This window comes from Enhydra lutris, unplaced genomic scaffold, assembly GCF_002288905.1.
Source record: "Enhydra lutris kenyoni isolate GAN:26980312 unplaced genomic scaffold, ASM228890v2 scaffoldscaffold18, whole genome shotgun sequence".
In the NCBI taxonomy this organism is placed as follows: Eukaryota; Metazoa; Chordata; class Mammalia; order Carnivora; family Mustelidae; genus Enhydra; species Enhydra lutris.
Window position 1 is genome coordinate 23125269 of NW_019154102.1, and position 24217 is coordinate 23149485.

General features: G+C 47.5%; 1 protein-coding gene across 2 annotated transcripts in view; it reads right to left on the reverse strand.

The window, feature by feature from the left end:
• The window catches only part of LOC111148087 (sideroflexin 5), a 111497-nt gene that overhangs the window by 64341 nt on the left and 22939 nt on the right, over positions 1-24217 (reverse strand). For both annotated transcript variants that reach the window (XM_022504484.1, XM_022504485.1), the window contains exons 3-6: positions 22415-22492; positions 8008-8034; positions 7479-7533; positions 5524-5549 (exon numbers count right to left, since the gene is read on the reverse strand). In XM_022504484.1, coding sequence (XP_022360192.1) covers positions 5524-5549; positions 7479-7533; positions 8008-8034; positions 22415-22492 — 186 coding nt within the window. The remainder of the gene's footprint in view (positions 1-5523; positions 5550-7478; positions 7534-8007; positions 8035-22414; positions 22493-24217) is intronic.

The window sequence follows — 24217 nt, forward strand, 5'->3', positions numbered from 1 at the left end:
GTGTGTGTGTGTGTGTGTGTGTGTGTATACACACACCACATCTTCCTTACCCATTCATCTATGGACGGACACTTGAATTGATTCCATATCTTGGCTATTATAAATAATGCTGCAATAAACATAGGACTACATGTATCTTTTTGAATTAGTGTTTTCATTTTCTTTAGGTTAACAGAATTACTGGATTATATGGTACTTCTATTTTTAATTTTTTGAGGAACCTCCACACCGTTTTCTGCAGTGGCTGTACCAGTGGTTCTACATTCCTACCAACAGTGCATGAGGGGTCCTCTTTCTCCACATCCTCGCCAACACTTGCTATTTCATCTTTTTTTTTTTTTTTAAAGATTTTTATTTATTTATTTGACAGAGAGATCACAAGCAGGCAGAGAGGCAGGCAGAGAGAGAGAGGAGGAAGCAGGCTCCCTGCTGAGCAGAGAGCCCGATGCGGGGCTCGATCCCAGGACTCTGAGATCATGACCTGAGCCGAAGGCAGCAGCCTAACCCACTGAGCCACCCAGGCGCCCCTATTTCATCTTTTTGATTCTAGCTATTCTGACAGGTGTGAGGTGATATCTTACTGTGGTTTTGATTTGCATTTCCCTGAGGATGAGTGATGTCTCATATCCTTTCATGTGTCTGTTGGCCATCTGCATATCTTCTTTAGAAAAATGTCTATTCAGGTCCTCTGGCCATGTTCTAATTAGATTATTTGGTTTCTGGTGTTGAGTCATGTAAGTATTTTATATATTTTGGATATTAATACCTTATCGGATGTATCATTTGCAAATATCTTCTCCCATTTGGTAGGCTGCGTTTTAGTTTTGTTGATTTCCTTTGTTGTGCAGAAACTTTTTATTTTGATGTAGTCCCAATAGTTTATTTTTGCTTTTGTTTCCCTTGTCTCAGGAGACAAACCTTGAGAAATGTTGCTCCGATACGTTATAGTTTTAAGTGCAATTGTAAATGCTTTTTTAAAAAAATATATCATATTTTAAATGTTTTTTATAGGTTCATGGGCCTCCAACAATTTTTTTATACTGGTCTAACATCCAGATATCTTTTAAAAATAGTAGATCTTTTTTTTTTAAGATTTTATTTATTTATTTGACAGAGAGAGAGAGATCACAAGTAGGCAGAGAGGCAGGCAGAGAGAGAGGGGGAAGCAGACTCCCTGCTGAGCAGAAGGCCTGATGCAATGCTGGGCTCCATCTCAGGACCCTGGGATCATGACCTGAGCCGAAGTCAGAGGCTTAACCCACTGAGCCACCTAGGCGCCCCTAAAAATAGTAGTTCTAATAGTTTGTCTATCCTCATGAATGATTTTGTTTCCTCCTTTCCTATCCTATTACTACTTATTTATTTTTTCATGTCTTACTGTACTTGTTAGTCTCCCAGGAAAATGTTGGAAATAGGTATTCTTACGCTGTTCCAGACATTAAGAATTTACCTTTATCTGTTTTATCTTTAAGGACGGTGCTTCCTTTGGGATTGGGATTTTATTTTATTTTTTTGATAGACCTCTATGAGTTAACAAAGTTCCCTTCTGAATCTAATCCACTCTTTAAAAAAAAGAAAGTCATAAATGGAGTTATGTTTTATCTTATCAAATGATTTTTCTAAATCTACCAGGATTATCACATTTCTTCTTCCATTTCCATTAATGTGACAAACTATATTAACACATTCTCTAATATTACCATTGTTGGTAAAAATTATTTGGTGGTGATGAGGTGCCTGGGTGGCTCAGTGGGTTAAAAATTATTTGGTGATGAACATGTTTTAATGCATTGCTGGATTCAACTTGTTATTTCACTTAGATTCCTAGATGCAATTTCATAAGTGATATTAGCCTATAATTTTTCTTTCTTCAATTTACTTCTTTGGTATTTGTCTCAAAGTGCCTCATAGATGAATTGGGAGACATTTCCTCTTTTTCTTTCTTTTTTTTTTTAAGATTTTATTTCTTTATTTGAGAGAGAGAGAGAGAAACAGAGGGAACACAAGCAGGGCAGAGGGAGAGGGAGAAGCAGGCTCCCTGCTGAGCAGGGAGCCCATGCGGGGCTCCATCCCAGGTTCCTGGGATCATGACCTAAGCGGAAGGCAGAAGCTTAACGACTGAGCCACCCAGGTGACCCACATTTCCTCTTTTTTTTTTTAAGATTTCATTTATTTATTTGACAGATCGAGACACAGGGAGAGAGAATGAACCCAAGCAGGGGGAGTGGGAGAGGGAGAAGCAGGCTTCCCGCCGAGCAGGGAGCGCCATGCAGGACTCATCCCAGGAGACTGGGATCATGACCTGAGCTGAAGGCAGATGCTTCTCGAATTAGCCACCCAGGCGCCCCACATTTCCTCTTTTTAATTCTCTTTTAGGAGTTAAACGAAAATTGAGTTTGGCTATTCTTCCAAGAGTGGTCATCGGGAAGACTGTGGACGTCTATTAGTGATGTTTGTTTGTTTGTTCTTTGGTGCATATATTTTAAACAACTGATTTAATTTCTCTCTATTCATAGTCTATTCAAATTCGATATTTCCTCTTGGCAATCTCCGGGAAGCTATACTTCCTCAGAAAGGTGTCCTGTTCTTACATGTCTTTAAATTTATTACCCCAGATCGTTCAATGTGTTCTGGTTTTAAACTCCTATTGTATCTATAGTTATTGTACCTTTTTATTCCTAATATGTTTATTTGCATCTTCTTTTTTCTTGCTCAGTGGTTCCAGAAATGTCTATTTAATTAGTCATTTCACAGAAGTTAGAAATTTACCCTCAAGATATATCTCTAACAGCATCAAAACAATATGCCCAGGATTACCCATTCTGGCATTCTTCATGATAGCAAAACGGTGGAAATAGTCTCAACCTCCATATGCAAGAAATTAGCTGAATCAATTATGGTACTTGCACATAGTAGACTACCATATAGCTTTAAAAAAAAAAAGAATGAAGACCTCTATAAACTGATGGGTCATGATTTCCAGAATATGTCATTAAGTGGGAAAAAAACACTGCACAGAGTATTGTAGAATGCGACCTTTTGTATAAGAAAAAAGGAGAAATATGTTTGCATCTGCTCATTTTTACAAAAAGAAATAAGGATAAAATTGTTTACCCACAGAGGATGGGTGGGGAGGAGATAAAAGGGATAAGGAGGGGAATGGAATTTGTATCATGCCTTTTTTATGTGGCTTTGACTTTTGAATGATGTTAATATTTTACAAGTTTCAAAAAAACACAAACCAGGGGCACCTGGGTGGCTCAGTTGGTTAAGCGACTGCCTTCAGCTCAGGTCATGATCCTGGAGTCCTAGGATCGATCCCCACATCGGGCTCTCTGCTCAGAGGGAAACCTGCTTCTCCCTCTGACCCTCCCCTTCTCATGCACTCTCTCTCTCTCTCATCCTCTCTCTCTCAAATAAATAAATAAAATCTTAAAAAAAATCAATAAGAAGGAGGAAGCAACTAAAACCGAACGCCAACAACAAATAAACCCAACTGTATATCAAACAAGTAACAACCACACAGAAGAAACACACAATTCAAATAACTTTTGAACACAATTCTCTGTATACCCTCAGTAGGATATATTCTAAGAACGTCAAAGAAATCTCAAGTTAATACACTTAGGGGGTTAGGGCAGATGTAGCAATTCTGAAATGCTCTCATCTGTGTATAAGACTTGGTAAGCGAGTACATATATGATTGTTGGATTCTCATTCAGGGAGAAGAGAGACAGAAATACGGGATGGGAGGAGTGCGAGATGGCTAAGATGCTGGACTGGAATTACTGGCACGAACTCATCATTCTGAAGTCGTATCTCCTAACTCTGAATGCTAAGAGGGCCTAGAAACAATGACTCTCCAGTAACCGTGAGCACACCTCACATCCAGATCTTGGTGTCCAAACACCATTCTCCTCTGAACGGAACGAGAGCGCTTTGGAGAAACACACGATTCCAGGACTGGGGCTCAGCAAGTACAAGATGGGTCTGGAACACCCACACATCGTGCCAGGAAGTTTTGAAGTTCTCAGAGGATATGGAAGACACGTCATATGGACAGAGAAATCGCTCTAAAGGGTTCCTAATCATCACATTTGGCACAATGTGTATATCAACATGAATAATAAGAGAAGTAATCTGAATACTGAATACAGTAAACTGTATTACAGTAAACTGTAAATACTGAATACAGTAAACTGAATCAAAAAAATTGCCCTGAACATACTGATCATTGTAAAAACATTAAAGGGGGAGGCAGAAGGGGGAAAACTCTTATTCACAGGAGAGGGCCTGCCCATAAATATAGAAAGAACGATATCTGTGAAATACATAGGAAATATTGCAACAAGGTGACGACTCTCTTCCCAGTCAGGTTTTCACTCATGGTTTTAGTATCTTTTGGTCATTCTTTTTTGTTTTTCAGCTTTAAGCTAATAGGAAGAAAGCAACGATTAACATTTGTGTAGTCCTTTCTCTTGAAGTAAATGCCCAAAATCACAGTTACTGGCTCACACTGGATGTTAGTTGTATGTTTCACTTCACAAGAGACCACACAACACTTCACACACACCCCCGTCCCGATCGCAGATCTAGGATCAAGAGCTGCCTTCGGTGGTTCTCTAATCCTGTGGTATCATCTGGGAGAAATGAGGGGAAACAGCCTCTAAAAGACTTGTACAATCACATTCAAAGCCGCACTGCTTGTTGTAAACTCCAAACCGGAACCAGCCCCAGGGTTCACCCAACGTAGGATGGATAAATTTTGATATAGTTGTAACGAAGGGGCTACGAACCCACCAGCCATGAGAAACGACTACGACATGCAACAACATGGATGAGTCTCACCATGTTGAGTGAAGGGAGCCAGACCCAGACAGGGACATCCTGACGGTTCCACTTACATAACGGTCAGTAACAGGCCGGACGGGAACACAGTGAGGGAAGTCAGAAAAGTGATTCCCTGGGGGACTGGGGGCTGTGGGAGAGGGTGCTGAGAGGCTGCTAATGCTCTAACCCTACCTCAGTGAGCCTTACTTGGATGAGTTTGCTTTGTGAAACCCTACCACGCTGTATATTAGTTTTGCTCTAATACATATATATATTTTAAACAGAACAAACCTAACCCTGATTCCAGAACTAAGCAAAAAGAATACTGACTCCTTTCTGAGTTCTTTTTAAAGTTTAGGTTTCAGAAGGCGTGCTTATTTTCTGACTTCCTAAGTTTTTCGGAAAACTAGCCTGAGACCAGCATGTTCTGGTGACGATACTCGGGATGGGAGCCGGCAGGGAGAACGCACTTTGAGGCTCTGTGTTGGCTGCCTGTGGGCACCCACGCCTTTATGGGAAGAAACTGGACAATATGCATCAAGAGAATGAAAAAGACTTAAATGCCACTTTATCTCATAATTCCCCTCCAGGAATTTATCCTAAATCAACATCTCAAATATTTATGACCAATGCTGTAAAGTTATACATTAAAAAATGTTTTAGAGAAGAAAACCCTTTGCAGGTGATACTTACAATTGGCGTTCCAAAAGGAATGTAACCTGAAGGGGGGAGAGAAGAGGGTCAGGTCTTCCGGTCCCACCCATCGCCATCCTACCCACCACTCGACAGAAACACTGGAAGAGGCTTCTGGGTTTGCTCTGGTCAGTGGCCCTGATGAGGCTCCTCCAGCCCCCAGACTTTTTCCCGGCTCAGCCCTCCCCAGGATAGAGGGCTCCCCTGTGTCCCTCTGCTGCCCTCTCTCTGTCCCCCTTTAGCCAGACACTTCTCACTCCCCTCCAAAACTCAGGGGCCCATTGCCGAGGGCAGGCTGCCCACTGCTGGCGGGCCATCACGCTATACTCAGTGTTCCTCCCATGATTTCCCCCATGAGGTATGACGTTCCTGGCCCACACCTACTCCACACACTCCACAGCTTTCAAAGGCTCTGGAATGTTCTTCTCTGACCTTGCCTTTCTAGCACACATCTTTACTTTCCCAGCATCATGACCAATTCTGGAAAGGGAACTCCCCACACACTAACCCTAACTCTAACCCCTTAACCCTAACCCAAACCCTCTACATGCCAGAGGTCCTCTGTAACTTTCTCATACCCTGGCCAGACACCCTGAAGAGGGCAGGATAGAGCACCGTTTCCTCACTGCTCACTGCCCCCACGCTGCGGGAGGCTCCCTCCATGGCCCCCACTCTGCTGTCACTGGGTAGCCTCGTGTCCCTGACCTCTGACTTACGGCAGTCAGTCAGCTGGGGGAGGGACCACAGACGACCACACTTATCTGAGTCGTCTAAAGCAAGGGTTCGTGAGCTGTCACTCTCCTGCCCACATTCCTCTGGAGACAGATCCAAGGTTTGATGGGAGAGTGACAAAAGAGAATCCAGGCCCCAGGTGAGAGGTTGCTATGGCCACGTGCAGGGACTGTGCGCACCAACAGCCAAAGCTACAAGACACTTGAGGCTTTGGTGCCTGGCACGGCCAAGCACGGAGGCTCAGGGGGCACTCACTGCCTCAGTGGGCACAATGGTGTCACGTGCTTGTGTGTTCTGTCACCCACATGAGGTCAGGCTCCCTGGGGGTGGGGATCCTAACTGAGCCAGCTGAGAACAGCCCCCGAGGGAGACCCTTTCTCCAGTCCCCTGAGGACTTTCTGAGGCAGCAGCCAGCAACCCTCCCCGCAACCCTGCCAGAGTGCCCTGGTGCACTGAGAAATGTCATGGAGTAGGCCTCAGCACTCTGGTGTGACGCTGACCTCCGCTGTGTGACTCTGGACAAGGCCTGGAGCCTCTCAAAACCACAGGCAGGATGGACACGCTGGTCCCGGGCTCAGGGCGTGCAAGCACTCTCTAGACTACGAAGCTGGGCATACAGAGCTCTCCCTCTCGTGACCCCAGGGCAGGGACTTCCTGGTGGCAGGGATCTTCTGCCCACTCCCCCACGCCACCCCCTCCGCCACTGGTCTCCACAGAACAGGGATCCACCTCCCGTGGGTGGGCACTCATGCCAACGCAGCATTCTGGAGTAGAGGGGAGCCTGGGGATTAAGCATTTCTAAGGGAGCGTGGTTTGGAGGGGAAGAGCACGATATGCACAGGGAAGGTTAGGGATGAATGACTCACAGAAAGCAGAGCCTGCCCGACTCCAACTCCGGTGTCACCCCTGAGGCGTTGCTAAGTAAGTAGTATCTAACTGGGCTGGGGGCACCCGATTTCCCCCGTGGAAGCCTCCGCTCCACCCCCTACCACTCAGGCAGAAGAGGAAGACGGGCACAATTTTTTTTTTAAAGCCCCATAGGTGATTCTGAGGCCTGGCCAGAGGTCTGTAAAGTTGAGCCAAGGTGAACATGCAGGGGAAAACGTGGCTCGGGTGTCACAGGTTCCATCGCTCCATGGATTGCGGCCCCTGGGTGCTCCCAGAGCTGGGACCATGGTCAGCGCCCGAGGCTGGGCAGAATCAGAAGGGTCCCATGGGCTTACCTGACATTCTGAAGGGCATGAAGATCTTCTCATTGGTATCTGGGTGTAGAATAGCCTGGCAAGAGCAGGGAACGAGGCATAGGGTGACTGTGGGGAGGGGAGGGGAGTGGACAGGGGGACAAGGGAGGGAGGAAAGAGGGAAAGGAGAGCTCCCCAAGGACTGGCCGGTCAGTCCTTTCCCACCATTCAAGGCAAGAGAACACCAGAACACGGGCCCCCAATAGGACTTTTCCTGACTCCCACTCAAAGCTGAATGCAGGGGAGTGGGACTGCGTCTACCTGGCAGATCCTCTGTCCCTGGGGCCTGGTATTTGGTAGGCATGTAAGGATTTTGTGGAAGGCCCCCACAGGGAAGGAGCTCAGGGGCCCAGGGAAAGGCAAGGGGCCTGAGTTCTGGCAGTCAGAAACTCAGGCCTGGTTATGGGGGAAGGAGAAAGGGCAAGGCAGCTGGGCTGGCTAATGGGGCACAACCGTGAATCCCCAGGGCAGAGCAGGCCAAGGGAAGGAAACAAATCCAAAACAGAATCACCTGCTTGATTTTCTGTGCACTCCAGAGCTGCAAGGAAGGAAGGATGGGATGGGGGCGGGGGGGAGAAGGAAAAGAAAATAAAGCACAAAAATTAAAAGCACAGATCAATTGACAGTCTCATAAGCCACATTTTTTAACCAAGAGATCTAGCCCCAAAGGGTACAAGAGGCTCAGGCTGCCCTGGTACCCCCAAGCCTGGCGGCTTCCCTGAAGCTGTGGCATCGGGCATCCCAGGACAGCAGAACCAGGGGATCTCACACGGACCATGCAAACCAAGGGTTCTCTCCTCTGGCTGTGCTGTAAAGCTACTTGAAAAATTCTTCCACCAGTGTTCTAGTTGATTCTAAGGTACAGCCAGGTATGAAGCCCTGATTTGAATCAAGACACTTCCACTGTCTCCCGGAATCACTAGAAGCAGCATAGCATGGGTTCTTCAAAGCTTGATGGACTGCCCAGATTCCTGGCTTTGCCCCTTCTTCCTCTGAGCCTCCATTTCCTCACCTGCAAAATGGGGTAATAGCGGTGCCTCCACCATCACGGAATCTGGGAAAGGTGCCTGGAGCAGTGCTGGGCACAGAGTAGGTGCTTTATGGCTGCTGACCACTGTGGGTATTATTATCCCCATTGTTGTGGTTCTTATAAGAAGGTTGCAAAAGGAAGAAAGTTGCTTTCAAACGAGCGGTGAGGTTGTCTCTCCCACAGGGGCGTGGGAGACAGGCTGGACCGACAGAACCATTCCCAATTCCTTCAAATGCTATCAATACCGAACCTCACTGAGTCTAAGATATCACTGATCCTAAGATGTATTGTCATGTGCCAGTGAGAAGGAAAACTACAAACCATCCCAAGACCTCCATCCATTAAAAGACTCATCCATTTGAGAGACGTTAAAATGTGGTAAGATGAACTGTTTAGAATCAAGAAAACGTAGTAAATAAAAATGTGCATGTGGGCAATGCAAAGGCAATGCATTTTTTTTAAAGATTTTATTTATTTATTTGACAGACAGAGATCACAAGTAGGCAGAGAGGCAGGCAGAGAGAGAGGGGGGAAGCAGGCATCCCGCTGAGCAGAGAGCCCGATGCAGAGCTCGATCCCAGGACCCTGAGATCAAGACCTGGGCAAAAGGCAGAGGCTTAACCCACTGAACCACCCAGGCACCCCAAAGGCAGTGCATTTTTAAAGGAGCAAGAAGGTATGAGGCGAGAGGGAAGAGGTGGCCAGCAGTTGAGGTTGGTTTTGACAACAGCACAGTTCAGTTATGCTTCAGTTACGTGGCAATGTCATCTGGAATATCAATGAAGCTGCAGAAGGCCACTGGGTAGCAGAAACAGAAGCATAAGATTGAGGAGCTCACGTTTATGCATTTTACTTCCATCAGAGTCCCTAAACCCTTCATTCGCAGCCTAATTACCCTGACATGTTACAAACACATTTGATTTTTTACAATTCCAGACCAATGAAGATTAGAAGTGGTCGATTTAAAAAATTCTAAGTATGGAAAAAGGGGATGGAAGGGAGAAAAACCAAATGCAGAATCCTGTCGGCCAAAGACACCAAGTCAGAGTGTAACAGCAAAGAGGTAAAACAAAGTGATAAAAGGCTGATCCCCTTTGCCCAGGAAGTGCCTTTATGCAGTGCATCTCCAATCCCATCACCACCTTCAGTGCGAACCCAGACCCTGTGCACAGACTCCTGACACCCCATATTTCCCACCTAGGATCCAAAGCTCCCATTTCTGGGTCCAGTTCCTTGGAGGCAGGGGCTTGTCCTCCAAGGCTGTCCCCCCGGCATCTCCCACAGGGCTGAGCACACCGAAAATCTAAAGCTATTTTAAAATTAAAATTTTATTAAAAAAAAAAACATGTAAGATCTCCTCATACAATACTGAAAGAAAGAAAGAGAGAAAGAAAGAGAGAGGGAGGGAGGGAGGAAGGAGAAAAGAAGGAAGGGAAGGAGGGAGGAAGGGAGGACAGATAACAGAGAGAAAGGGAGAAAGAAAAATTCCCCATGATTCTGAAGGAGGGAAAGAAGGAAGGGAAGAAGGAAGGAAGGAAGGAAGGGAGGGAGAGAGAGAAAGAGAAAAAGAGAAAGAAGGAAAAATTCCCCATTATTCCGAGGAACAGCCTGAGCGGCAAACATGGGTCTAAGACAACAAAGAACAGTGTAAAGAACAGGTATTTAAATCAGGCAGGCCTGTGTTCAAATCACTTACTGGATGTGTGGCACTGGGCCAATTACTTCGCCTGTGTGCCTCAGTTTCTCCATCAGTACAATGGAGGGTTGTAACAGGAGGGCAGAACCACACTGGGTGCTCCCCGGCAGGGTGCATTTCCCTCTGGGCACACGCGAAGCCTGCATCCCCAGCCTCCCTCACCATCAGGAAGGCTCACATGAGGGGTGCTGGCGCGTGGACGGGGGTAGAGGTGACATTGGCCAGCCTCCAGTGGAGGATCCATGGGAGGCTGGCGGGGCAGCACAGCCATGAGGGGAAAGGAGCCCAGTGTCTGAGCAGCACTGAGGGAGAGAAACAGACCTTAGTGTGTAAGTTCCTGAAATCTGGGGCTGTTGGTCACAGTCCCTGGCTCACCCTAACACCGAGGTTTAGATGAGATGTGTGTATCTAGAATACTAGGGCTGCAGAACATGCTTCGTGAATGCCTCAAACAGAGAAGTCATTCAAATGAGCAATATATTTTTTAATGGACTTATTTTTCAAAGCAGTTTCATCTCTAGTGTCTTATTCCTACAACACACCAGGGAGGTGGACAGATTATTTTCAGAGAAGCCAACTCATCTGCAAGAGACTGAGTAACTCAGCAGGGTCCTAGGGGCTGGTGGCAGGATGGAGATGGGCCCCCTCAGGCCTCCTGGCCTCCAGGCTCATGTACTCTCCAGAGGCCTCTGGGGCAGACTGATGTCTGGTCAGGCCAGAGCGGCTGCCAGGTCTGAGGCACAAGAAGAGGAGGAAGGTTAACCGACATCCTCCTGGGGTCCCAAAAACTCCTCCTTGCAGCCAGGGGTGGGGGGGGCTAGTGTCCCTCGCCAGTCCCTCCTGCTCCCCTCCTGCCCAAGTTCGACTGAGCAGCACAGAGCTGGCAACCCATGACCACGACCAAGCCCCTCAAGTTCCAGGACTGCCTCCTCCACCCCCAAGGCCAGAGGCCCAGCTCTACAGATGCATTCCCCCCACCCTGCAGTGACCCCCCTGACACCCACAAGCCCAGGGCAGGCCGGTGCCACAGAGACAGGCGATGACATGGCCTCACACGCTAATTCTATGCTTCTCCCTTTGGCTGAGCACCTTCCCTCCCGTTACTTATTCGATTCTCACACTTGGAAACCTGTTCTATATGCCAGGTGAGGAAACCACAGCCCGGAGCCACCTCCAAGGTGTCGGGCAGAGCCAGAAGGACAGCTCGTGACCTCGGACTCAGATGTATTCATCCTCACTCATTCATTCACATTTAATGCACAAGCGGGATGTGTCAGACCCCCTCCTGAGGGCTTTGTACCTCCTGACTTATCTAATCTCCTCAACACCCCCAGGAGGCGGGGAGGGGGGCTCGTCTATCCCCCACTTCACAGATACGGAAACTGAGGCCCCGATAACGTACCTGACTTGCCCAAAGTCCCACACAGCAGTGGGCTCGGAAGCCAAGCAGTCTGGTTCCCGAATCCCCATTCTTGACCGCCACCTTCACCCGTCTCTGTCAGCACACCGGTGCACACCGTCCCACCCCCTTAGGCATCTATATATTGTAGAGTTCTTTCCACGACAGTGCGTGGGGAGTAGCCCTCTGCTTCCTAACAGAAACCTTGAATGAATGTATTGTAAACTGTATCCTACGAGTGGACTTTGAGGCTATTTTCCGTCTTTTCTTTTCTTCTGAAAAAATATACAGAACTGCACATTTACCATTTTAATCATTTTTAAGTGGCAGTTCAAGGCACTAAGTACATTCACTTTCTTGTACCACCAGCCATCATTCACCTCCAGAACCTTTCCAGAACCCCCACCCGAAACTCTGTACCCAGGAAGTCCTACACCTTATTCCTCCCTCCCCCAGCTCCTGGAACCCACCTCCCTGCTCTCTGTCTCTGTGAATCTGACCGCTCCAGCTATTTCATGAAAGTGGAATCATACAGCATCTGTCCCTTTTGTGGCTGGCCCATCTTTTACTTTTATGTGTCCCATCTTTTTACTTTTACTTGTGACCATGCTCCAGTGAATTTCCCAGAACTTATCATTATCCTGGCATCAGCATGTAAAGGAAAAGGATAAATGGATGCAGATATCCCTGGCAGGATACAGAAGAAACGAAAGGTTACTCTAAGGAGAGGAAGGGAGCAATCGGGGAAACTTGTCTTTTATCCTCTACTCGCTTTACAGCTTTAGAAGTCTGTAGATCGTTCGCGCGTTCCCCATTCAAAATAACTGTTGGAAAATTAAGAGTCATCACTAGAAAACTAGAAATGGGGCCTGCAACTTCTAAGCTCTTTATTCACCTCTATGGCACAGATTGTCAAGTGTCCAACAAAATCTGTGTCTCCTCCTCCCAAAATAATAGAATGGTGGTGGGCAGTGGCCTCCCCCGCAGTTAGGCTCAGCCACGTGACTGAGGCCCCCAGTGGCATCTGAGGACACGTGAGATGGGCCTCTCCCTGCCCAGCACCCGCCACCCCTATAACCATGCTTTTTGTCCCCTTCCCATGAACCGGAGCAAGTACGTGGCCGCAGCCCAGGCTGGGCCACGCAGAGAAGACAGCCCAAGGAGATGAGGGAGAAACAGGTTGGAAGTAGGCTGGGTCCCTGAGTGATCCTGTGGAGCTGGGCCCTCTGCCTACCTGGAACTTGAACTGTTTGAAGGGAGAGGAAGAAACTTCTACCTCACTTGAGCTGGGACACTTTGAAATCTTTTCATGACAGCGTTTAGTCTAACCCCAACTAAGGCAACCCCATTTGGGATTATAGGAAACCGCCTCCCAGGTTTCTCAGGGAGGCCTTTCCAGAGACAGAAGGAAGAATGAAAGCTAACACAGCATTTGAGGCTCTTCTCCTGACATCCAGCAATGCTCCTACCTCAGGAGGCCAGTGAGATGGGAGGGACACCTTCATTTTAAACTAAAATTCCCAGTCATGACCTGATCTTGGCCGCAACAGTCCGAGTCATGGATTTGGGGTTTGGTTCAGCCACTAATGTGCACAGTTTCCTGTGCGAGCCATTGCACACCTTAGACTTAGATTTTTTTTTTTTTTTTTTTTTAATTAAGCAGACAGGAGAGAGGGCAGGAAGGGCCCTTTCCTGTGTGACGAGGCCAGACCCAGCCTGTAGAGTGAGCAGGACAAGGAACTCGGGTCTGACGCCTTGGGTCCAGGCTTTTCCCGGGGACTCACTGGACCTATGAGTCGGATGCTGGAGGTGGGAATGGCAGCCGAATCACAAGCTGAGAGCTGGTTGCTAGCTTGATGTTTCACAAGTGAGGCCTGCACACAGGTTACAGGCAAGGATCAGCCTGGGAGGTCAAGCATTTGATGGGAGCACAAACGGGGCAGCGGATAGTCTAGCCACACTGAGAAGCTAGGACAGGGAGTCCTTCTCTCCAGCCCGGGGAAACAGCTGCACTTTAACTTGCAAATTCCTCCACATGGCCAGTCTCCTCCAGGCTCAGCTCATGGCCCCCTCTGCGCCTCTGGTGGAACGTAAAAATGCATGGCCCCAATCCTCTGGACCTTACTTGCTGCAGCAACAAACCGGTGTGGCCGGGAGACCTTGGACCTTGCTTGGTTTCTCGGCTTGGGCAATGAGGACAGAGTGGGGGCAGGGAAGCCGTCTGGGTGAGGGGTTGCTGGAACAGTGCAGGAGTTGGCTGCTTTCAGAAGCAGCCAGTGTCTCAGCAGAGCTACCCTCTGAATCTATTCGAACCCCGAACCCCGGCACAGGGGTCAGGGGAGGGCCAGAGGGTGGGCCCCAAACATGCCACAGAAGGAAAAACCCTGCCTCCTCGGGGCAGAGCAGGGCATACCCCCGGTGCCCAGACCCCAGATGGAGGAGAAACCGCCCCCAGTCTGGCTCACTCCCCTTCCCCTCTGCCTCCTTCCAAGCTGCTTCTCCAAACCTCTAAAGGCAGCAGAGACAGAGCCTATTTAAAACAACCTCCAGAAGGTAATTAAACAGAGCCTGAAGGGGATCCTTCTGTAAAGCAAAGGATGCCTCCCTAAAACAAACAAAAAAAAAAACTTCCTAATTTATCATCTGGGCCAATCCCATTACTCCTTACCATTAATTTTGTTGCCATGGTGACTCCCAGGTAATTCGTACATATGCAAGTCTATGTGGGGTGAAGGTACCACCTCCTAATCCTACAGATTCCTGAGAGGAGAAAGAACATTTCCCCCCAGATCAGCAGCAGTCACTTCTGTACACATGCAGCTTCCCTAAGAGGACAGACCTTGGAGTCAAAGCCTGGTTTGAATTCCAGATCCCCCACTTGCTGGCCGTGTGATCTGGGGCAATTTACTTAATCCTTTTGTACCTTCACTTCCTCATTGGTAATGTGGGGATATGAATACTTACTTACAAGGTTCTCCTGAAGATTAAAGAAAATGCATTTGTTCAACAGAAATATTTACTAAGCACCTATCACGTGCTGGGCTCTACTCTAGGCACTAAGAACACATCAACAGATAAAAAAGACCAAAAATCTCTGCTTTCCTGGAGCTTATATTCTAGTGGCAACAGACAATAAACTAAAAATAATAATAATAAGCAAATTGTATTGGAAGGGTGGGTGCTTCAGAAAACATGGGAAAGTGCTTCAGGGCAAGGATAGAGGGGGTGTGTGTGGTGGCAGGAGGGAGGAGGGTACAGCAGCAGGGAAGGTGGTCTGGGGAGTTTTCATTCAGGTAACACTGGAGGAAATACTTGAAGGAGGGAGTGAGTCATCCAGATATCTAGTGGGAGACTTGTTTTGGCCCCCAGAACAGCCTGTGCAAAGGTCCTGAGGCAAAAGTGGGTATGCCCAGCATGTTTGAGGGATAGCAAAGAAGGCCAGCATGACTGGCGTGGACTAAATAAGAAAAGAGTGATGGGAAAGAAGATCACAGCGGGATGGGGGCTTTGCTGGCTCTTCTAAGGATTGTGGCTTTTACTTTGAGTGGAAAGCAGGAAAGTTACGCAGTTTCTGGAGCAGTGGTTCTTACAGAAGGGTGATTTTGCACTCAGGGGACCCTTGGCGATGTGTGGTTGTCATGACGTGGGAGGGGGTGGATCCTGGCATCTAGTTGGTAAAAACCACAGCTGCTGCTAACCATCCTACAACCAAGAATTTTCTGGCCCCAGATGCCAATAGCACCAAGGCTGAGAAACCCTAGAACCAAGAAGCAAATACAATAATGTACGTGTTCACAGATGACTCTGGGTACTGTACTGGAAAGGCACAGAGGGCCCCAGGTAGAACAGGGAGACCCCTCAGGCCACTGCAGTGATGCAGCCCAGTGATGCAGCCACAGGTGTTGCCACCCATGCAACACCCAGCACATCCTACAAATGCTTCAGCTACGACTGCTCCCTGGCCTGGCCTACGCTAATGCTAAGGGCCAGGCTGTGGCTAGCCCAGCGGGGTGGGCTTCTGACCAGGATCCCAGAGGCTGGAAGCAAGAGGTCAGGGTAAGGAAGGGGAGGTGTTAGCCAAGCCTTCCTTTCGGCCAGCTTCCGGCAAACCTGCTGACACCCAGAGAAGATTCGGGGTGCAAGTATTTTTGACTCCCTGGGATTTTCTCTGCTATTTTCAGCAGAGCCCAAATACAGCTGACCCCATTTCTGCTCTGCCGGAAGCAGAGACTTGCAGGATCTCTGACACCAGCTGGCCTTTCTCCTTGGCAGGTTGCTGGCAGAATCCTCCCTTTGTGGGGCCCCTAGGGTGACCAAAAGTTTACGCTGGGTGCAGAGCAGACACTTAATAAGGCAAGCTGGTCCCCGGCTCCTGGGGAATGTGGAACAATGGGCAAGAGCCGCACTCAGAAGTCTACAGGGGCTCCCAGAGACCTGCTCAGCTTACTCCTGCCCACTCCAGTAGCTTCCAAGCTGGTTTCCCTAATGGCTCTTACCTCCCCCAACCACCTGGCCCTCGGAACGACATTACCCCAGGACGCATTCAGGCTACTCCCTTGCCCAAGAGCTTTCTGAAGCTTCCTCTTGCCCCACACAGCACATTGATTCTCAACACTTTTGCAGTCTGTAACTTCCCAACCACCTCTCCATCTTCCTCTCTCTGGTCTCATCTTGCCTCCCTGCTCCTCTCCCTCCCCCGACCCCATCTCTCTCTCTGCTCCACTCCGCTTCTCCCTCTGGTCCCATTCACTGCAGAGGGTCTCTGTCTACATGCTACACCAACCACTTGTGTCCCCTCCCTGAGGTCTTCCTCACACCCCTGCATTCTCCAGATTCCCTCCCTGCTGGACTCCTACCTGCCTTGGCATGAATGTCCCACAGCCTAGCCTCCGGCCCAGCCCCTTGTGCCTGCCTCTATGTGGCCACCTCGCCTGTGCTGGGAGCCGGCTGTGGGAGGGCAGCCACGGAATGTGCTCATCTCCCCCCTTGGGCCCACCACCTGGAGCCCCTATTACATACAGGGTGCTAGGCAGGTGCCCACACTACTGTGTGTGAACTGCACGGATATAACTGGGCTCCAGACCTTCCAAATGCCAAGCTTGTCTCCCCCCCCCCCCTCGCCGCGTTTGCACATACCGGGCCACTCCACAGAGGACTCCTTCCCTTCCAAATCCACCTTCAAGTACCAGGTGAAAGATGGGCATTGGATCTACCTGGCCATGGGACCTAAGGTAAGAAAGGTAAGCTCCCGGAGACTCAGTGTTCTTGCCTGTAAATTGGGGTTAATACAGGCACCTACCAAAGAGGGTTCCTGTGAATATTAACTGAAATACATGTGAAGTACTCATATTTAGTGCAATGCCTAGCACTTGGTCAGCACCAAGGGAGTGGCAGCTTGTCACCGTGAGGGAGTCTTTGACCTCTCACCCCACATACCTCCACGCACACCAAACCATCGCAGCAACACCCCAGCATGGAAAGTGCCTGCAGCAGAGTCAACATCCAGAACTCTAGTCCGGCTGCCTGGGCTCTCATCTATGGTTGAGTTGGGCAGCTGATAGCTACGGTCTTTCCTGGGGCTCCTAGCACATAGAATTTCTACTTGTCAAGCCCAAAGGGTAAATTATACCTATTTTTATTTTATCCTAAGGGCGAATTTTTCACTGGTATAGCAATCTTCTAACAAGTTAACAGACTCTGGAGGAGATATCAGCCATCCACTCACGGAAGACCAAACAAAGGCCATCGGGTGTGAACAGAGTAGAGATCCACTTGTGGAGGCCTGCCGGTGAGATGGCCTAACCGGAGGCCAGGTTGGGTAACAAACCAGTAGGCAGGTGACCCAGCGTGGCCTGTGACCTGGGCACAGGCCCACCGGCACCAGGAGGCAGCCACAGGCTTCTGACCCACATGCCTACAAAAGGACTTCAGAGCGGCCACAGAGCCCGGGGTAGATGAGGCAGCTGTCCAGGCTGAGATCATGAGCCACCCTGGGCCTGGATGTGACTCATGACCTGGGCCTGCCTGGACCAGGAACAGGGGACCGTCCTTAACTCCAGACTGCTGGGGCTTCCCCAAACTCTGGGCTTCTGTGTTGTCACCCAGCTACTCGGTTCCTGTCTGTTGAGGCCAGAGGGGGTGCAGCTTTGTACAGGAGGCCCAGGGAGGGAAGACTTGTGACCCCTGAGTCTACAGAGTCCGATCCCTGGTGCTCTGGAGAGCCAGGGGTACCAGCAAGGGGGGAGAAGGAGGATCTGATTAGTCAGGGGGCCGAGCAGCAGCTCACACTTAGAGCACTAGGCTACCCAGCCACCAGATGGACACTGCAGGCATTACCCACAGGAGCCAGAACTGGGAAGCACAACTAGTGCCAAGATCCCCACTCCCCACCCCACCTCCCCTCCTCCAGGCTCTCTGGAGGCACATGGGGGCTTTCAGGACAGAAAACAAAAGAGGCCCAGGAAACAGGACACGCAACTTTAAGCTACTGAAGGCAGCAAAGAGGAGAAACATGGCCTCATTCCCCAAAATCTGGAGGCTGGAGGGAGTCCCAAAAGGCCAACCTCAGTCAGAGGGAGGTTGGTGAGGAAGGGCCAGGGGGCTGAACTCACCCCGACAGGTCCAAGAGGAACTGCAGAGGTCTGAGCACTACTTTGGCCTAGAGAGGGGCACCTCAGGTCATGCCACCCAGGCTCCCCAGTGCCCACGCCACAGCCCACAGGGAAGTACTGTGTTTAGGGATGATCTGGTCGCAGCCCGTCCTTCCTAATGGCAGCACAGATGCCTGAAGACAGACCCTGACTAGCCAGCACTGCCCCGTCTCCCATCACCCCCCAGGGGCCTGCACAAGGACGTCTGGCCAAGTGCTCCATCAGCTCACACCTTTGCCCTCCTTTCAAGTGGCCAGGCCGCAATCCAGCACATTCTCCTCGACTTCCCCTGGAAGGGCTTGCTGTCTCTGCTCGTGATGTATCTCCTCACCCAGACAGCTCCTACCCCAGTGCTTCTCCTGGCCAGTCCCTTCTCATCCCTCAAGTCTCAGACAAGAATCTCCTCCAGAGATTCTTGTTTGGGCAGGTTACGCCTTCCTCTGCTCTCCCGCAGTATCAGGGCTTTTCACAATCACTGCCTAGATTCTGGGGATCCATGAAGCGAGAACCTCATCTACTTTCTTCCTTGTTCTCTTCCCAGGCTCCAGCACCAAAACTGGCCTGCAGGTGCTCCATAAATACATAAATACATAATGAATTGGGAAATACATAAATAAATACATAAATGAATTGGGTTGGGGAGAGCTGATGGCTAAACCACCTACCCCAGAAATATCGAGACAGGCAATGGTGTGTGTCACGTTGGCAGCCCAGAGCCCCGGCATGGGCTTTGCACCTAAAGGTACTAGAAGGCAAAGGTAGTGCCTCATAGAGTTACCAAAAGAATGGAAGAGGAGACAACAGCAGAGGACAGACAGCAACGTGTTTCTGAATGGAGAATCAGTAGAGTGTTAGTAACTGATCCAGTAGAGAGGAAGAAGCCATCCCCTAAACGCCCACAGACTCCATCCTGAAGGAGCCAGTCCATTGGCCTCAAAACACCAGCAAAGCTCAGGACTTAGAGGGATCAGGCACCTTCATTAGGAAAGAAAGGCTAATCGTAAGGCTAAACACAGGGGATTGGTTAAAAGTCTGTTCTCAAAGCAATAGATCCCAAGGCCTTCACCATAGGTGAAGGTGACTCTTACCACCCTCACCTGTGTTCCCCAGATGCTAGAGGCTTATCAGCCTCCTGAAGAAACTGAACCCAAGTGATCCCAGACTTGGGAACACCAGCACAGTGGAGGACAGGAGTGAGATTCAAAGCAGGGAAATTACTGAAAGTCTGCAAAGCGAATATTAGGACTCCAGCCTCCCCCACTCCTTAGCTTCCAGAATGCAGAGAGATGAGATGGCTACTGTATTCACAAAACAGGAAAAGAATTCTATCAAGAAGAATTTTAAAAATAAACAATCTAAGAGCTCTTGGAAATTAAAATTATACTAGCTGAAGTTAAAATTTCAACCAATATGTTGAAAATAAACTCAAGGAAATTTCCTGCAAAGCCACACAGAAGGGCAAAGTGATGGAAGAGAAGAGAAAAAGGTATAAGATAATTTAAGTGTCAATCTAAAATGTTGACTATTTGACTAATAGGAGTTCCAGAATAAGAAGAAATTATCAAAGAAACAGTATAAGAAAATTTGCTAGAGCTGAGAGAGTAGGAGTCTTCAGACTGAAAAGGGTCACCAGGAGCCCAAAATAGTGAATTTTAAAAGAGATGTTATTGTGGAATTTCAGAAATAAATTTAATAGAAAGCATACTAAATATTTCCAAAGACGGAAAATGGGTTACTTGAAAAGAATCAGAAATGAAATGCATCAGGTTTCCAAAAGCTATTCTGACAGTGAGAAGATAATAGAGCAATATCTTCAAAATTCTGAGAGAAAATATGTCAACCTAGAATTTTCTTCTCAGCCAAACTGTCAATTAAGACTGTGTAGACGTGCCTGGATAGCTCAGTCAGTTGGGGTCTGGTTCTTGATTTCTGGTCAAGTCATGGGATCAAGCCCTGCATTGGGCTCTGTGCTGGGCGTGGAACCTGCTTAAGATTCTCTCTCCCTCCCCGACTCTCTCTCTCTCTCAAAAAAAAAAAAAAAAGAAAAGAAAAAAAAAAGTCTGAGAGCAGAAGTACAACTTTCAGGGCGCCTGGGTGGCTCAGTGGGTTAAAGCCTCTGCCTTCGGCTCAGGTCATGATCTCAGGGTCCTGGGATCGAGCCCCACATCAGGCTCTCTGCTCAGTGGAGAGCCTGCTTCCCCCTCTCTCTGCCTGCTGCTCTGCCTACTTGTGATTTCTCTCTCTGTCAAATAAGTAAGTAAAATCTTTAAAGAAAAAAAAAAAAAAGAAAGAAATACAACTTTCAGACATAAAAGGGCTCACAATTTTCTTCCCATTTATTCTTTTTATAGGAAGCCACTGAAAGAGCTTTCCACCACCCATTTTCCACCAAAATGAAAGTGTACACCAGCAGAAAGCCCTGGAGCTGGAGGAGATGGACACCAGAAAGGAAAATTTCAGGGGGGAAAATAGAACTGAAGGACAGGAGTCTTCAGATTGAAAGGAGGTACTAAAAATATCAAAAGGCTGCTAAAGGATATAGTAAGAGGTAGAGACAGTATAAAGAAAACCATGCCAATGTGAAAAACTAAGGCAATCATTACCTCCAGGTAAAACATAAAGTTGAACAAGAGAGAAAACAAACAAACCAAAAAAACAGTAAATGCTATTTATATCATGGTAATAACGTGAATAGTGAATATCCATAAACCCCCAAATCCATAATAACTATTTTAGGAGAGTGATGAGGATGAGGGAGAGACGTGCTTTTGTGTTTTTTGTTGTTTTCTTTTGTTTCATTTAGATTTTACTTATTTATTTGACAGAGAGAAACACAGTGAGAAAGTGAAGAGAAGCAGGGGGAGTGGGAGAGGGAGAAGCAGGCTTCCTGCCAAGCAGGGAGCCCAATGAGGGGCTCAATCCTGGGATGTTGGGATCATGAGCCGAGCCAAAGGCAAACACTTAATGACTGAGCCACCCAGGCACCCCGAGATGTGTGTTTTTTAATGGGGGTAAATAACAAGATAGCTGAATCAAGGTGAATACAAAATGACTAATTGAAAAAATAGGACTATAGATAAGCATATTAGTTTGACACAGATTTCTATCTGAAGAAATAACTAAAAGTATTTGTCTCTGGAGAAAAGGAATGGGAATTAAGGAAAGATGGGGGCAGCATACGATTTCTCCAGGTATTTTAGTACTATTGGACTTTTTGAACTATGCATACATATTATTTTGGTTTTGAGTTGTTTTTTTTTTTAAGATTTTGTTTATTTATTTGAGAGAGAGAGAGCGAGCAAGCAAGAGAGCACAAGCAAGGGGAGCATCAAAGGGAGAGGGAGAAGCAGGCTCCTGGTTGAGCAGGAGCCAACTAGGTGCTCAATCCTACGTCCCTGGGATCATGACCTAAGCCAAAGGCAGATGCTTAATCAACTGGGCCACCCAGGCACCCCTGTGTACATATTACTTTGGGGAAAAGAAGTCTGAAATTAATTTTTTTGAAAGATCTTGAAGTAAAGCTTACAAACAGAAAGAAAAACTTTGGCATATTAATCATCAGTCTCTATAATCATTGAAGAAGCCCTACAATGCATCCCTCTACCTTTCCTCCAAACTGAACACAACCTATAACCGTTCACTTAGCTCTAGTTCAAGTTCCTACCTGATATACATTTAAAAAAAATTAATTTAGTGTTCTAGCCTAATCTCCACTATTCTCCCGTGTCTTTCCTATTCTCAACCTGAACTTTTGTGTAGTAGTATACTAGTAAATGTTTAAAAGTCAGTTCTTTGGGGAAGAAAGTCCTGATTTGTAGCATTTGCCCATTTCCATAGTATAAATACTCCCACATGGCTGATTTCAACCTACCACTGTGACATCACTAAATGTGGAACTGGGAAGAGATATACACTCAGCTCCAGGAAACTACAGCCTTTGGGCCTGTCTTGCCTTATCAGCCTCCATGCTTCCCACGAGACCCAGGGTATGGGAAAGACCTGAGTGTCTCCTCCAAAAAGCCAGAAATCTACAAGGCTATGTAGTAGTAGTAGAAGTGGATAATGAAGGAAAGAGAGTGGTTCTGGCTGCAGGGAAGGGAATGTGACTTTGCGGCCTTCCTTCTCCACTTCCAGCAGAATCACCTGTTCATTGGTGACACCTGGGCGCAGGGTCCCATGCTTGTAGTCCTCCAGCAGCTGCACAGCCTCTCTGAGACGTCTCTGCAGGGGAAAGAAAAAAGACATTGAGGTGCACAGATCCAAGGCTCCTACAACTCTTTCCCTTGCAAACAATAAAGAAGAATACAACTTAAGTGTCCTTCCATAGGAAAATGACTAAATGACAATGGTCTGAAAATACTATGGAACATTACAGAGCAGTTTAAAAAGTGAAGATCTGTATGTGATTCCATCTCTAACATTTTTTTTTTTAGCAAGAAAGTAAATTGCAGAGCCGTATGATGCCATTCATTATACCAAACAAACAAAGCCCACACACACAGAGAAACCAATATTTTCTATGAGAATATTTATGTGTGCAAATGCATCAAAAAAGCTCTGGAAGGAGACCCACCAAATTAGTGACAGGAGTTACCTTAGGGTAGGAGGAAAGGGTCCAGATTTGGCAAGGGGCATCAGGAGGAAATTTAATCTTAATTATAATATTGAAAGTTTTTATAAAGATAACATATTTATGTAATACTCATACAATTTCTTTGCAACATTTTAAAAACACTAGCAGAGATTTACATACTAAAGTGCATATGGGCTACAGTAACTGATGGAGAGAGGGAAAAAAAGAAGAGAGAATTGTATCATCTGTAAAACGTTAAAAGCTAAAGAGACAGCAACAGTGATAGAAGGCAGCCTTTGTCCACCAAAATATCTGTATAAGAATATTCATAGCAGCACTATTCAGGGGCGCCTGGGGGGCTCAGTCATTAAGCGTCTGCCTTCAGCTCAGGTCATGATCCCAGGGTCCTGGAATCGAGTCCCACATCGGGCTCCCTGTTCTGCAGAGAACCTGCTTCTCTCCCTCTCCCTTTGATACTCCCCCTGCTTGTGCTTCCTCTCTCTCTGTCTCCAACAAATAAATAAAATCTTAAAAAAAAAAAAAAAGACTATTCATAGCAGCACTATTCAAATAGTCCCAAAGTGCAAACAATCCAAATGTCATTACTAGACTAGACAGGAAAATTGTAGTACATGTACACAATGAAATATTATGCAACGATTTAAAAAGCAAGCTACAAACACATGTTATAACATGGATGAATCTCACAGACATACTGTGGCAAAATGTATTTTCCAAAAAGGGACACTCTAATATCTGCCATGGCCCATTCTCTTCTAGAACCTTCCCACATCCCCCTCAAGAGGTAGAGTCCACGTGTCCATGTGTCCTCCTGCTGATCCTGGGCAGGACTTCATGACTGCCTCAACAAATAGAGTATGGCTGAAGTGAGATTATGTGACCTCTGAGGCTATGTTACAAAAATGCCTTGCATTTCCACCCTGTTCTCTTGGGATGGTCGCTCTTTCGGAACTCAGCCATCATACTGTAAGGAAGCCTGAGCGGCATATGGAGAGACCCACCTGGATGGGAACTGAGGTGCTGCCCATGGCTACAGCCGAGCTATCAGCTGACAGTCCGAGCTATCAGCTGACAGTCCGTACCAACCCGCCTGCCATGCAAGGGAGCCATCTTGAAATGGACTTTCCAGCTCCCCATCAAACCGCCCTAGTGGACGCCGCATGGAACAGCGATGAACCATCCCCTGTGAGCCCTGCCCAAACTGAAGACTGTGAGCAAAATAACTGAGTCGTGTTTTAAGCCACTACATTTTGGGGTGATTTGTTATATCGCAATGAAAGGCTGATATACTTAACGAAGTCAGATGCCAAAGAGTATGTATAAAGTTCAAGAACAGGCAAAGCTGATCTAAC